Below are 14952 nucleotides of genomic sequence, written 5' to 3'. Positions count from 1 at the left end.
GAAACTTCAATATACATACTGATGTCCCCTCAAATACCTAGCTTCCCAATTCAACAACTCTTTCTTGAAACTTCAATATACATACTGATGTCCCCTCAAATACCTAGCTTCCCAATTCAACAACTCTTTCTTCATGACCTACATCTTTACTCCACCTCAGTCACCCACTGAGTGACTGATATTCTTCTTTCTATTCTTCATTCTCACCATAACATCTTCTGCCACCTGGAACCTCTCCACAAACACACCATCTCTTAATTCATCATTCCTGCTCTGAACGCATTATTCTCCATTCTAAAGCCTTGCTTCTAAGGTTAATGTGTTCAACTATCCACTACATTCTGCCCTTGAATCCTTTTTCTCTTTGTGCTACTGCCACTCAAGATTTGCTAAATTCAATTCTGAGTTGCCTCACACCATCTGTATTCTCTGCTCCTAATTCAGGTATAGCTCAAAGTTGCTAAAATTATACCACTAGCATTCTAAATGCACTATTTAGTTCATTTTGTTTCACCTGGGCCTTCAACTCTACACAGCAATCCTTCTATTCTTCCCTGACGAACTGTATGGCACTTCTCAGAGTGGCTGCTCCAAACTTCTTCTTGTCTATTTCAGACTCCTCCTTTACCTCTCCCTCTTGGTAGAGGGCTTTTTTTGTACTTTACTGAGAAAAAGAAGCTATCCATTGTGAACTCTCTCTTCTCCCTTATTCCTCTCTCAAAATCCACTAACATCAATCTTGTCCTTTGCTCCAGTATTTTAAAAGGTGTTGTTACTTAGTTGTTTTTCAGTCACCTCCAACTCCTTATGACCTCATTTGAGGTTTTCTTGGCAAAAATGCTGAAGTGATCCAGTTCATTTTACAGATGAGAAACTGAGGTAAAGAGGGTTAAGTGACTTGCCCAGGGTCATACAGCTAGTAAGATTTGAATTCAGGAAGAGGGGTCTTTCTGATTCCAAGTCCAGCATTCTATCCACTTTGCCACCTAGCTGCCCATCTGAAGATGCCCCTTTCTTTCCAAGTGTAATTTCTCCTACTTGATTCCTTGAAGTACTTCTTGCACCTCATACTCATAAAGTTAGAGTTGGATGTAATTCAGATGTCAAGTAGTCTAAACCCCTTCATTTTACAGAGGAGGAAACTAAGACCCCGGGATATTAAGTGACTCAACAATTTTAGTAGCATCAAAAGCAGGACCTGAATCAAAGCCCTTTACTTTCAGAGATAGTACTCTTCCTGGAAACTTTTTCCTTTAATCATTCCCTCTTACTTCCAATCTTTGCATATCTTACAGTTCTTTCTCTGCATTCTACCATCAAGTCTAAGAATTTCTTATTCTCAAAAAACCTTCACTTGACCTTGTCATTCCCTTGATAAGCTGACATAAGGTTATTTTCCTTTACAGTCAAACTCCAAGAAAGAGTTGAATATGCTTGCCATTTCTTCACCTTCCATAATTTCTCAACATATTGCAATCTGGTTTCTGACCACACCATTCAGATGAAACTGTTTTCACCCAGGTTACCAACAATCTCTTAACTACCAAACTAATATCCTCTCTTCAATTCTTATTTCCTTTGAGTTCCTTACACCTGACAACCACCCTTTTTGTTCTGAATAGTCTCTTCTCCTTTGCCTTTACATATCTGATCCCTCTTTTGAGCTCTTCCTGAATATCTGACTGCTCCTCATTTCCTTAATTATCAATCATCTTGCACCCACTAAATAAGATTTTCACACAAGACTCTGTCCTAGACTCTCCTTTACTTATCATCAGTGATATCATCGGCTCTTACGTAAATGCCTAACAACTAACCAGATAATTCCCAAATTCATAATTTAGAACTCTGATTTTTCTCCTGAAGTCTAGATCCTCATAAAGATCCCTTAAAAAGAGAACACTTCCAATGAATATTAGAGATATTTTATGGATTGTTGGTATGGGGAAGTAAAGTACTTCAAGGATCATTTTGGTCCACAAGCAAATGGATTATATTAAATGCCCGATGGATAGTTCTTGAAATGTCCCAAGTGTAACTCATTTCCTCTTCCAAATTCATCATCCCTCCTCCAAAGTTCCCCATTTCTATAGAAGGCATCAATATCCTTTTGGTTCCCTAGGCTGCACTTTGAAGTCACTTTTACCCTCTCCCTCACCACCCGTAACCAATCAGTTGTCAAATCTACTTCCACAATACCTCTAGCATCCATCCCCTTCTCTCCATTAATATAGGCACTAAGCTAATTCAGCCCTTTCTCACCTCTTAAAAGAGTGTATGTGGTATAGTGGATAGAGTACTAGATTTGTAGTCAGGAAGACCTAGCTATAAATCCTTCCTCAAAAACATACTAGCTGTGTGATCCCAGGCAAATCACAACCTCTGTGGGTCTCAGCTTCCTCATCTGTGAAAGTAAGTGCCTGTACCCAATAACATCTAAGGTCTCCTCATTTACTGAATTTATGATCCTATTTTTTTGCCCAGACTGTTGCAATAGTTTTCCAAGTAGTTTTCCCAACATCTATCATTTATTTTTGCCAAATAATCCTTCACACAGATGTCAAATTAATATCCATAAGACAAATCTTCGTATGTCATTCCCAAATGCACAGTGTGACTAGAATGTTACTTTAGGGTACCAACATCTAAACGGTCAGGTTTCCCCCTTGAATAAACATCCCTGAATAAACACCCCAATTCCTTCTCACCTCATGTGACTCTACCAGTTCATGCTCTCCTAGGCCATCACCCTATCTCCCACCCCCACCAATTATTATGGAAATAAAAGTCAGACTCTTTAGAGGATAAGCAATTAGTACAAATGCACCATAGTTGGATTGTCCCTGCACCCCTCCGATCACCCCAACTCCCTTATAACTGTTTTTGTCCTATTAGAAAAAATCTTTGATGTGGTTTCATTTTGTGACAGCAATGATCATTGTACTTCTACTGACACATAATGTCTGACCTTGATCAGATGAAACCAGATTGAACCAGGATAATCAGTTGAGGGCTAGACTTTGTGCCATGTTATACACATATTTCATTGAGCTTTTATTGTGTTTTTAGTGATCTGATTTTTAAGAACGAACATGAGCGAGTTATAAAGAGACATGAAAGACATAAGGAGACATGACAAAGTTGTCCCTTAAAAAGAGAACACTTCCAATGAATATTAGAGATATTTTATGGATTGTTGGTATGGGGAAGTAAAGTATTTCAAGGATCATTTCAGTCCACAAGCAAATGGATTACATTAACATGCAAAAGAAAGACGTAAAAAACAAAAAAAAATTTTTTTTAATTACAAACTGTGAAACAGTCTAATTAATCCTCAAAAATCAAGCAAAGACCCTCAGAAGGATCTGGCAGCTGTAGTTGAAAGAACAGCAAAAAGATCAGTTGAAAAATAGTTGCCAACCACTGCGATGAAAGAAAAAAAATGCTTGTCATGGGCAAAACAATGCAAAGACTGGAGTACTGAAGATGGTAGAAGAGGTAATTTTGAGTACCTTAATAGCCAAAAGAGTCAACAGCCCCACTCTCAGAGGTCTAGCTCCTGTTCCACAATGCTGTTATGCTTAAAGCTAAACTGTGTTTTTGAGAGAGAGAGAGAGAGAGAGAGAGAGAGATGTCCTTTTTGCTACTCATTCATATTTCCTGACCCACATGGTCCCCTCACAGATGCCATGGCAGAACCTCTGTCTGAAAACCCTATGTAAACCTAAGCCACCAGTGACTCTGGCCCTTCTATATATCCCACTGCTCACTCAGACCATCACTGGGCATGTTGCCAAAAGGACAGTGGAAGAGAAGTCACATTCAGCTTTATCCCTGACTGAATTGCTGTTTATCTGTCCATACTCACTTTTTTATTCAAAACTACTGTTGGAAGACATCCAATAAAATCTGGGCCTCTTCATCATTAGATAACATTCATACACAAAAATAGGGGGATTTTTTTTCTTTTAAGTTCCACTGGACTCAAAATTTTGGTCCTCATTGTGGGAATAATAAATGTATCAATATACTGAGAAACAGAATTGCTCCAGAATTACAGAAATTCCCAAATGGACATGGAATATTGCAAACCACCTAGCACTATGCCACACATCCACAAAAAGTTAAGAAACCTATCTGAATGATGGGATAAACATGCATAACTGGCCTAGGAACTGAAGAGATTGAAAACCTATGGACTATAATCAAGAGTAGAGTTAGAAAAACGTACTGTTTCAAAGGTACATTTCAAAGGTACATCCAACATGATCAAATGTAGTTTTATGAAGAATTAAAGAATATTTGTCAAAATCTTGTGAACTCAATGCCAAATCATATAATGGATTTCAGTAAAACAAGACATATTTCAAGTTAAGAAGCTTTAAAAAAAAAAGATGTTAAGAGTCACAAGGTTTATCATATGTCAATAAATATAATTATTTTATTTTGTTCCAGTTAATTCATACATCACCTTAGGATGGAATACAAAATCCTCAGCCTGGCATTTAAAGCCCTTCATAATCTATGCTTAATCTTCTCAGATACTTCATACTACTCCCTTGCATGGTGTTCTATATTCTAGGCAAATGATCCTACCTCAGTATCTCATCCTTATGTGATACCTGGAATGCATTCTATGTGTATATCCAACTCTCAGAATTCGGCTTCCTTTAAAAGTTGGCTCATGGGATGCTTCCTATAGGAAGCCTTATTTCATTCCCTCCAGACATTATTGCCTTACCTCTCCTGAAACTGCCTTGTAGTTATTTATCAAATTTCGTCTGGTATTTTCCTGGGAGGATTTAAGCTCTGTAGAGAGGTTTGGTTTTGTGTGTTTTTTTTTGGCTTTGTAATCCCACTGCTTAATACAGTACCATGCTCACTGCAAACATGTTTGTTGAATTAAATAGGGATGAATTAACAAAAAAATATGAACAAAAGACGATTTAAATGGAAAATAAAAATGTCATCCTACATGAGATGTAAAGGACCAAACCACAGAAACAATCTCAAAAGTATACCAAAGGTAATTAATAATAATGAAACAATCTAACAAGATGTATAGATTACAACTACAGCAATACTTATTGGAAAATATATATTCCTAAACACTGATATTAACAAAAGAAAATTGATGAACTAAGCATGCAATTTTCAAAAACCTATAAGAAATTATCTCTTATGTGACCTAAATATTAAAGATCATACCATAAAAAATTAGAAGAAAACAAGATCAGATGAGTTTCACAGCTTGGCTAGAGGGTGAATGTATTACCAAATAAGGGACAGAGGTGATTACAAAAGATAAAATAGCTCATTCCAATTACATGAAATTTTGCCACAAAATTAATGCCACCAGGACTAGAATTTCCTACACCATCTGGGGAAAATATGTATAGCAAATAAATTTAATAAGGGTCTGATATTCAAGATACATAAGCAATCAGCAGAAATATTTAAGAGTAAAAGCTATTCCCTAATAATTTTTTAAAAAAATAAACAATTCTACAATGAAACTAACTATACTACTAATCATATGAAAAAATGCTCAAAATCAATAATACTAAGAGAAATGAAAATCAAAACAAGTCTGAGTTTCCAGTATATATGCCCATTATATATGTGTGTGTGTGTGTGTGTGTGTGTGTGTGTCATTATGCCCATCCAAAGATGACAAAAAAAGGAAATAGTCTATGTTGGAGGGCTTCTGTAAAGATGAGCAATGTGGTAGAGTTGTGATGAATTAGTCCAAATATTCTAGAAAGTAATTTGGAATTATGCAAAGAAAGTGACCAAAAAGGCCATTCATTATCCATTGGTCCTGACATCCCAGGGCATATACCTCACGGAGATTAATGATGAAAAGTAAACCTCTCAGTCATCAAAATATTTATTTTTTGTAATAGTGAACAAGTAGAAAAAAAATAGATGTCCAACAATTGGGGAATTACTAAACAAGATAAATAAATGTATTTTTAAAATTACTGTATTTTGTTTAAAATGATAATTATGATGAACATAATTCTCAATATTCATAGAAAGCTTTTTATGATGGATACACAATGAAGTAAATAGAATCAGGAAAACACACATTAAAAGGTTCTTAACCTTTTATTTGTCATGGCCTCCCCTCTGGAAGTGTGGTAAAGCTTTTCATTCCCTTCATAGAATAATAGTTTTAAAAGCACAAAACAAAATATATAAGATTACAAAAGAAATAAATTTATGTTGAAATATATTTATCAAATTATTTTTTAAAACAAGTTCATAGACCCCAGGGTTAAGAACTCCTAAAATATATAATGACTACAGCAATGTAAATGGAAAGAAAAAAAAAGAAACAGTAAAACAACTGAAGCCAAATGCAATGAAATTTTAATGACCAAGTTTGGTACCAAAGAAGAAAGATAAAAAGGCACTTCCATCCATTCCTTGAAGAGGAACTATACTTCACAATTCCATAGTAGATAAAGTTAAGAACATTTTTTCAACATGCTGATTAACTGGGGCTTTTTAGTATTTTTTTTGTTTTTTTTTAATTCTTTATTATAAGGGATAGTTCTCTATAACAGTGCAGGGGAAAAGAATATAGCAGGAAGTGTAGGTCGTGAAAAAAAACAAAAGAAAGCAGTAAAATTTATTTTTAAAATTCATAATCTTTAAACAAGCAAAAAAAAGATTTTAAAAATTAAATGAGAAAGTGAAGTGAAGCTTTTAAAAAATTAATATAATATTCAAGAGTTGTTCTTTTTTAAAAGTAACAAAATTAATAAACCAGCAGATAATTTGATCCAAAAAGAGTGAACAAATATAAGAAACAAAAATTTAAAATCCATCTTTTCTCTGTAACCAACAAGCTATTTTCAGGGAACATTCTTTGTAATGGGGTTGGTTTGGATGTTTGTTGGGAAATGTCTGCTGAGTCAAAACAAAATAAATCAATTTTTTAAAAAACCAAATAAAATCAAAAGAGAATATTTACTGTGAATAGAAAAAGAGAAAAGTTATCAGAAATTACTATGTCAAATTAAAAGGAAACAAAACTAAAAATATAAGTGAAATGGATTAATATCCTCAAAATTTTAAAATACTAAAACGTAAAATAGAAGATAACTCAAAAATATGAAACAGAGAACACAAGTAACTCAATCTCAAGAGAAATTAAGCAAGCCATAAATGGACTCTCAGAAAAACTCTCAGTCCAGACAGATTTACAAATAAATTCTATCACATATTTTAAAAATAAATAACCTTTTTATATATTATAAACTCCCCCCCAAAAGAAGGGAGAATTAATACTTTACCAAACACCTTCTACGAAACAAATATAGTCTGAATTCCCAAATTAGAGAGAAATAAAGCAGCAAAAGAACTGTAGAATAATATCACTAATGAACTTATATAGTATCTGTGACTTCAGGAAACCTCATCATGTGGGAGCTTACTCTGTCAATGCTGTGGCATTAAGAGGTGAAGTAACTTACCAAGAGTCATATACCTAGTAAATGTGAGAGACAGAATTTGAATTTTCCTACTCTAAGCTAAGCAAGCTATCTACTACACCATGCCACCTTCTCACTAATGAATACCTACACAAAAATATTCAATAAAATGTTGGCCAAAAAAAAAGAAGTAGTATAATAAATCACATTAATGATCAATGCATACTGAAAAAAAATTCTAAAAAATAGAGCTTATGCTAAAAACAATAAAAAGCAAAAAGCAAGGCTTTTTCTTATAACCACAAGTTACTATTATCTATAATGGATAAATACTGAAACTTTTCCCAATAAGATCAGGAAATAAGGATGGTCACCATCACCATCAATGTTATCATTGGATATACTAGGTATAAGAATAAAACAAAACCCCAAAAGAGGATTTAAGGGAATAAGCATTGGCAAAAGGAGGCAAAATGATCTCTATTTGTAGATGACAGTTTATTTAGAATCAAGAATCAAACAAAAAATAATCAAGACAATTTCTTCAGCAAATGAGATAATATATGTAAAGGGAGCGCTTTGAAAACCAGAGTTACTATTTTTTCAGCAGGATATAAAAGAAATAGACAAAAGATCACTTTCCAAATGTTACTACAAATAAAAACTGGGGAAAGAGTTATGTTGTTTAAATTAAAAACAAAATGCATTAAATATTTAGGAGTTAACTTACACATATATTGGGTTTATATAAATAGGAATACAAAACAATTTACACAGAAATAAAGAAAATGAAAACATATACAATAGTTAAGAATAAACTATCCCAATATAGTAAAAGTAACAATACTATTCAAATTAATTAATCTACAGATATAGCACTAAACCAAAGTGCCACAGTGATATTTTAGAGAACTGAACAAAACAATGACAAAATCACTATGAAACAAGAAAAGGCCAAATGCAACCAGAGAAATAATGAAAAAAAGTAGAAACTAAGGGGGTCTGGCATGAGCAGATCTCAAACTATGTATTATATGGCAGTTATTATCAAAAGTATTCAATATTACCAATCAATCAACAAGCATTTATTAAGCACCTACAATGTTCCAGGTACTGTGCTAGGCGATGAGGATACAAAGACAAAAACGAGACAGACCCTACTCTCAAGGAGCTTACACTCTTGTGGTGGAGACAATATATACATATGCAAGTATATACAGAATAAAAACAAAATAAATATAAAAGAGTTTAAAGAGGGAGGGCATTAGCAAGTAGGAAGAATCAGTAAGAGGCTTTAGCTAAATCTTTAAGTAAGAAAGGGATTCTATGAGGTGGTGATAAGGAAAAAGTACAATCCTCAGAGGGAGTGCATGGGCATCAGAGATGGAGTGTTGTCTAGAGGAATCCAAAAAAGGCTAATTTTCCTAAACTATAGAGTGCAAGAAAGGGAATAATATATAATGAAGCTGGAAAAGGAGGCAAAGGCCAAGCTGTAAATGACTTTTAAAAACCAAAGATAAAAGTTTATATAGGGAACTACTAGAGTTTATTGAATGAGGGAGTGACAGTCAGAATTGCACTTTTAAAAAGTCACTGGTAACTGTGTGGAGGATGGACTGGAGTAGGGAGAGACTTGAGGCAGGGAGACCAATTAGGAGGCCACTGCAATAGTCCAGGTGAGAGGTGATGTGGGTCTAGATACTAAATAAAAATAGAAACATTGATCAATAAAATAGATCAGATAAGCAAGGAAATTCATACAACAGTCTAGTCTTCAATAAATCCAAGAACATAAAATATTAGAGATAGAATTTTTTTTATTCAATAAGAACTACTAGGAAAATTGGAAAGTAATTTGGTGGAAAATAGGTCCAGCCCAGCATTTTATAATACATAACACAGTAAATTCCAGATAAGTAAACAAGCTAACGGTTTCCATATTGAAAAGAGTAGCAGGTTCTCTCTCCTAACTTAATAGGAAAAGTATCTGTAACCAATAATGATACAGAGCATATTATAAAAGACAAAACAGATTATTTCAACTGCATAAAATTTAAAAGCTTTTGCACAAAGAAAATAATTTCAGCTAAAATAAGAATTGAAAAATATTTGCATTAAACATCTCCGATAAAAATCTGACATTCAAAATCTAGAGGGAATTAACACAAACTTTTAGGAATAAAAGCCATTCCCCAATTGACAAGTAATCAAAGGATATGAACATAATGTTCTCAAAAGAAATGCAAACTACCACCAATTATCTTTTAAAAGTGTTTTAAAAATCTCTACTAATTGCAGAGAAGTCCAAATTAAAACAATTTTTGAGATTACCTCACATCAGTGAAAATAGCAAAGATTCAATGTCATAATAGATACAGGGGGGACTCAAAAGGCACATAAATTCACTTCTTGTAAACTGACAATCATTTTGGAAAACAATATAGATTTTGCAAGAAAAATTACAACATTGCTCATGTCCTTTGACACATCTAACTCACTATTAAATTTAAATTCCAAAAAAGGCTACTGACAAGAAAAGTATGAAAATATCCATAGCACCAGCAGAACCACAAACACTTTGGTCATCCAGTTAGTCACAGAGTCAATAAATCTTAGTCAACTAGCAATGACAGCTGAGACACTGATTCCCCCACCCAAGACTGATCCAGATCAAAATGCCTAAGTTACAGAGAAAGAGGAAATCACTCACTGGTGTTCCTCTCCAGATCCAACACCATATCTTACCTTGGCACATGATGGTTGATCTTGTAAGCATTGAAGACCTCTTCTATCTTATCTTCTACTTTTGCCTAGTAAAGAGGCAGGAGATGGGAGAGAGAAAACAGAAATGTAGATAAGAAGTCTATTAAGACCTATTCCCTTAGAGAGTTTCTGCCAGTAGCAACCAATCAGTAACTATTCATTAGTGCCTACTATGTGCCAGGCACTACACTAGGTGCTAAGGATAAAAGACAAAAGTGAAAAAGATTCCTGCTATTAAGCAGCTGACATTCTAACTGAGGGAGACAATGTGTACACGGATAGGATTATTCAAGATAGATATAAGAAACATTCCTTGGCTAATGAGAAATTCGTGTCCACCTATGATACTCTTACCATGTTTACATTATCCTGTCAGATCTATGTAATAAAGAATGTTACAAATTCCAAAGTTCACTATAATTTGTGCTTTTAAGCTACAATGTAGTTTTCTCTAAGGTTAACTTCAAAAACATACCCTCTACTGGCCCTGCAGTCAGGAGGACCTGAGTTCAAATGCAAGCTCAGACACTTAACACTTATTAGCTGTGTGACCCTGGGCAAGTCACTTAACCCCAATTGCCCTCCCTTCCCCCCCAAAAAAAATACTTTAAAGGTGTTTTATTTATATATATATATATATTTATATAATACAAATTGCCTTGCAGTCCCTAGGTACTTACAGTACTGGAACTGTCTCTGGATTATTTATGCTATTAAAGGGAAGGGCAATAAGAATACTCTAAAATAAATAGGCCAAAAGGAGGTGTCAAACATGATACTGTCATTAACACTTCAAAGTGTAGTCCAAACTAGATTAAAATATAACTGGTATATATTTAAAAACAAACAGAACATAGCTAATGTTAATATGTGGTTTTCTAAGTCATTATACAAAAGAAGAGATCCTTATGTAAAGGTTTAGTGGCCCCAGTTTCTATCTTAGTTTGATACCCCTAATCTAAAGCATTTGCAGTTAGCTTTGTAATTTGTATTGAAGTGACTTGAATAGGGGCATATATTTGATATGTCAGGAACTCAACACACTTCAAAGGCCATCAGTAAGTTAGACTGAACTATTTAGAAAAAAGTGGAAAGATGTTCCGATTCTTAAATTTCCCATTTGTTGCATTTTACCTAGTGAAAACAGCACCCTTCATACTAAGAAGCACTAACCTAAAGCAGCAGCTGTTCTTTTTCTAAATTGCTTTATTTCTAATTCACACCTTCCCTAAGCTGGGAAACAATTAAATATAGTTCCTTTATTTAGGCTTTAAGGGGGCTTTAAAGCTGAATGATACAGAAAAGTAAATAGAATAGTGAACAAAGGACTTAAGCAGCTATTCTGCTAAATTATGTCAAAAGCAAGATATGCTTAGTAGACATTACAAGGTCAGACTCTGCTGACTAGAAGAAACAAAACTAAATAGAAAGACCTCTCTCAAACACAAGCCTACTTGAATCCATATGCCTCATTTAAAACTGTTCAAAGGCTAGTACAAAGCAGCCGTGTCAAACTCAAACAGAAACTGATCCGTAAGCCATGTACTGATTTAGAAAACCTGTGAGCCCCAATTTTGACACCTCTGATGTAAACAGCTAAACCTAACATCTGCTCAACATTCAGATGCTTCCAATGAAAAAAAAGTCTACATCTTAGAACTCTCCCCTAAGGAGCCCTTCCCTCTTCAGGACCTATGTGTCAAACCTTAGATCCAAGTAGCCAGTGAATAAAGGAGATATTTACTTCTAGGCTATATCTGAAAATATAGGAGACACTTACTTCTAAGTTATATCTATACATTCCAGGTTACTTATCTATACATTCTATACAAACATATTTCTCTCCACCAAGAGGAAAACGTCAGCATTATTATTCTAAGTAACACTGTGTACCTTCTCCAAAGGTTTTCAGATTCTTTTTCTTCCTTCAAGACAAGCTGGTATTGATTCAAAGCAGTTTTATAACTAACTAAAACTTGAATATTTCAAGCTTCAAGCTGCAATAATAACCCAAATATTCTAGGTCTATGGTTCACAACAAAGATTTATTCTTCACTGTGAGCAAATAACTGCTTTTCTCATTTTCTCTTAAATTGTATATACTCTGCTATCCTAAGAATAGGACAAATTTTTAGCAGAAAACTAATTCAATAAAGGCTTTTCAGAAAAGCTACTATATCCTAACATTTTTTCTATCAGAAAGAACAAAATCTTCAACCTTAATTTTAAAAATATTATTCAACACCCATGAGAGTTCTAAGATATGGGCTTTTCTTCTCTTAAAACCTAAATATCTTAATGATGAGGAGATGCCAAGCTCATCATTTTACATTAAACTTCAAACGGTTTTAAATGAGTCATATTGTGGAGCCTCCTGAAAAGATCTATAACCACTAAAACAAGTCTGATCTGATCATCTACACAGGCAAGACCAAACATATAATGAATGTCTACTACCAATATTATGACCTGCAATCATAGAAACAACCTATAGAGTTTGTCTACCACTAAGTACATCTAGGAAAGAAGAGGGAAGGGAAGGAGAAAGGAATAAGCATGTATATAATGCTTACCATGTGCCAAGTACCATGCTAAGTGCTTTTTCACAAATATTATCTCATGTGATATTCACAATAACACTGGTAGGTAAGATGTTGTTATTACATGCATTTTGCAGTTAAGGGAAATGAGGCAAACAGAGGGTAAGTGATTTGCCCAGGGTGATACAGTTAGTATCTGGGGCCACATTTGAACTCTGATATTCCTGACTCCAGGCCCAGAGCTCAACTGATTGTGCCACCAGCTGCCTCCAGACCGTACAAATGGCAATGAATTTGCTCCGGTGTAAAACAAGTGGAAGAGGGTAGCCTGGAATATCTCCAGGAAATTTCACAGTTCCTTTAATGATGTCAACCTTGTCCTAGAGGCAAAGGCCTAAGAGATAAGTGTACACACACACACACACACACACACACACACACACACTCACACACACAGAGTCTACCAGTGTTGTGTGTGGCTGTCAGACAGAACAATCCTGAAAGAATTAAAAGTGAATATCATAAATAGGGTGTGATTGTAATGGAATATAAATATTCCCCTGTATTGGCTTGGTTTTCAAATTGATTGTGTTAAAACCCAGAGCTTGTTAATCCCACCTGTGGGATGGACTTGTTGATGTCCTGAACTGGGAGGAGCTGGTGACGTAGATTTTTGGAGAGACAAGAGAGAGGCAGAAGAACTTTTTGGAAGCAGCACCTCGTGGAGGCAGAGAGAGACTGAGAGAATTGCTGGGGGGCCACTTTGAATTGCCCTGGACTTTTGAGACCTGCCCCCAGAGCTGCCAAGGACTGAGGAGACATGGCTGTTTTGCTGGTACTTTGTCTGTTTTGATGTTGTTTTGCCAGATTTGTCCACTGGTGAAAGACAGTCCTGTTGAAGAAGTCCTAGAACCTGGCTGTTGGCTAAGAGGTCCTGAGACTGTCCTGCAGACAGAGAGTGAATACTGTCCACTGGTGAAGGACAGTGCTGTTGTTGCAGGGGTCTGGAAACCTTTCTGTTGGTTCAGAAGCCCTGAAGAAGAATTTTCTTGTTGTATGTTTACAGAAATCCTGGGAGAGGGTTTTGCTAATGTTTTCAGGGGTTCTAGGATTGTTCTGCAGTCAGAGGATGAATTAATGAAGAGACTGGCAATGTATCTTATGGCCTTGCTAAGCCTTGTCTCCCCAGGAACTAAGATTGCTGAGAACTTGCCTCACGTCAAGATGAAGAAAAGACCTCCATTTGGGTATTAAGTGCTGTGCTTAAACTTGATGTAACTCTGGGGTAGATTGAATTGTGATCCAGGGGTGGGGAACTTTTGACCTTTTTGTGTTCTATGGTTGAACATGAATGTACTTTACTTATGATTGGAAACTAATCTCCATTTGAGAAGAGGGGCTTTGTGATGGACTAAATGAAGGTACAGCCTAGGGGTAGAGTAGTATTTAGAACAGGGACTTTGTAATTGATTGAATGAATGGAAGGTCCTGGGGTGGGGTAGTACTTGGAGATTATTTAATCACACTTAGTAAATGTTGTATTTTGAATAATGTCATATTTTGATCTTCTCTGTTCTTACTTTGTCACTGAATAAAATGGAGAACACCTATGCTGGTATTCTGAACCTTGGGAAGTTGCCTTTGCTTGGCATTACATTACATAGGGTAATGGAAAGTTACATGACTGTGTATAGACTACAATAAATAACCAACAAGGAACTTCCAGGAGCAATTTATTCATTTATAAAATGAGACTGGTCTAGATGATGTTCATATTCTAGATCCTAAGATACTATAGCATATTTTTATACAACTATTGAAAATGAGGGTCAGATTTTTTAAAAGACAATGTTCCCAGGAGGGGAACTCCAAACTGAATTCACCTCACTGTGAAGTTTTAGTTTGAAAATGACCTTAACTGTGAGAGATCTCCAGGGCTTCGTCCTAGGACCCTATTCTCTTCTCCATCTATACTTGGTAATCTCCTCAGTTCCCATCTCTACAGTTAACTTCCAGATCTGTATGTCCATGCTCAGACTCCCATCTCCAGCATCCTACTAGATATCTAAAATAGGATGTCACATAAACATCTTAATCTCAACACATACAAAACGTCACTTGTTATCTTCGCCCCCAAATCCTCCCCTCTCCCAGGCTCCCTAAGTGTACCCCTCAGTGTCACATCACACTCTTCCCGTTCTCTCATC

The 14952-nt window shown here is 35.3% G+C and overlaps 1 protein-coding gene across 5 annotated transcripts in view; it reads right to left on the bottom strand.

Moving 5' to 3' along the window:
* The window catches only part of FNTB (farnesyltransferase, CAAX box, subunit beta), a 103215-nt gene that overhangs the window by 71567 nt on the left and 16696 nt on the right, over positions 1-14952 (bottom strand). For all 5 annotated transcript variants that reach the window (XM_069082382.1, XM_069082380.1, XM_069082381.1 and 2 more), the window contains one exon: positions 10188-10252. In XM_069082382.1, coding sequence (XP_068938483.1) covers positions 10188-10252 — 65 coding nt within the window. The remainder of the gene's footprint in view (positions 1-10187; positions 10253-14952) is intronic.

Source organism: Petaurus breviceps, unplaced genomic scaffold, assembly GCF_028583685.1.
Source record: "Petaurus breviceps papuanus isolate PSGF00001 unplaced genomic scaffold, PetGlider_PUasm1.0 164, whole genome shotgun sequence".
Taxonomy (NCBI): domain Eukaryota; kingdom Metazoa; phylum Chordata; class Mammalia; order Diprotodontia; family Petauridae; genus Petaurus; species Petaurus breviceps.
The sequence above is the reverse complement of the archived record's forward strand: the minus strand, read 5'-3'. Positions and strand labels throughout refer to the sequence as shown.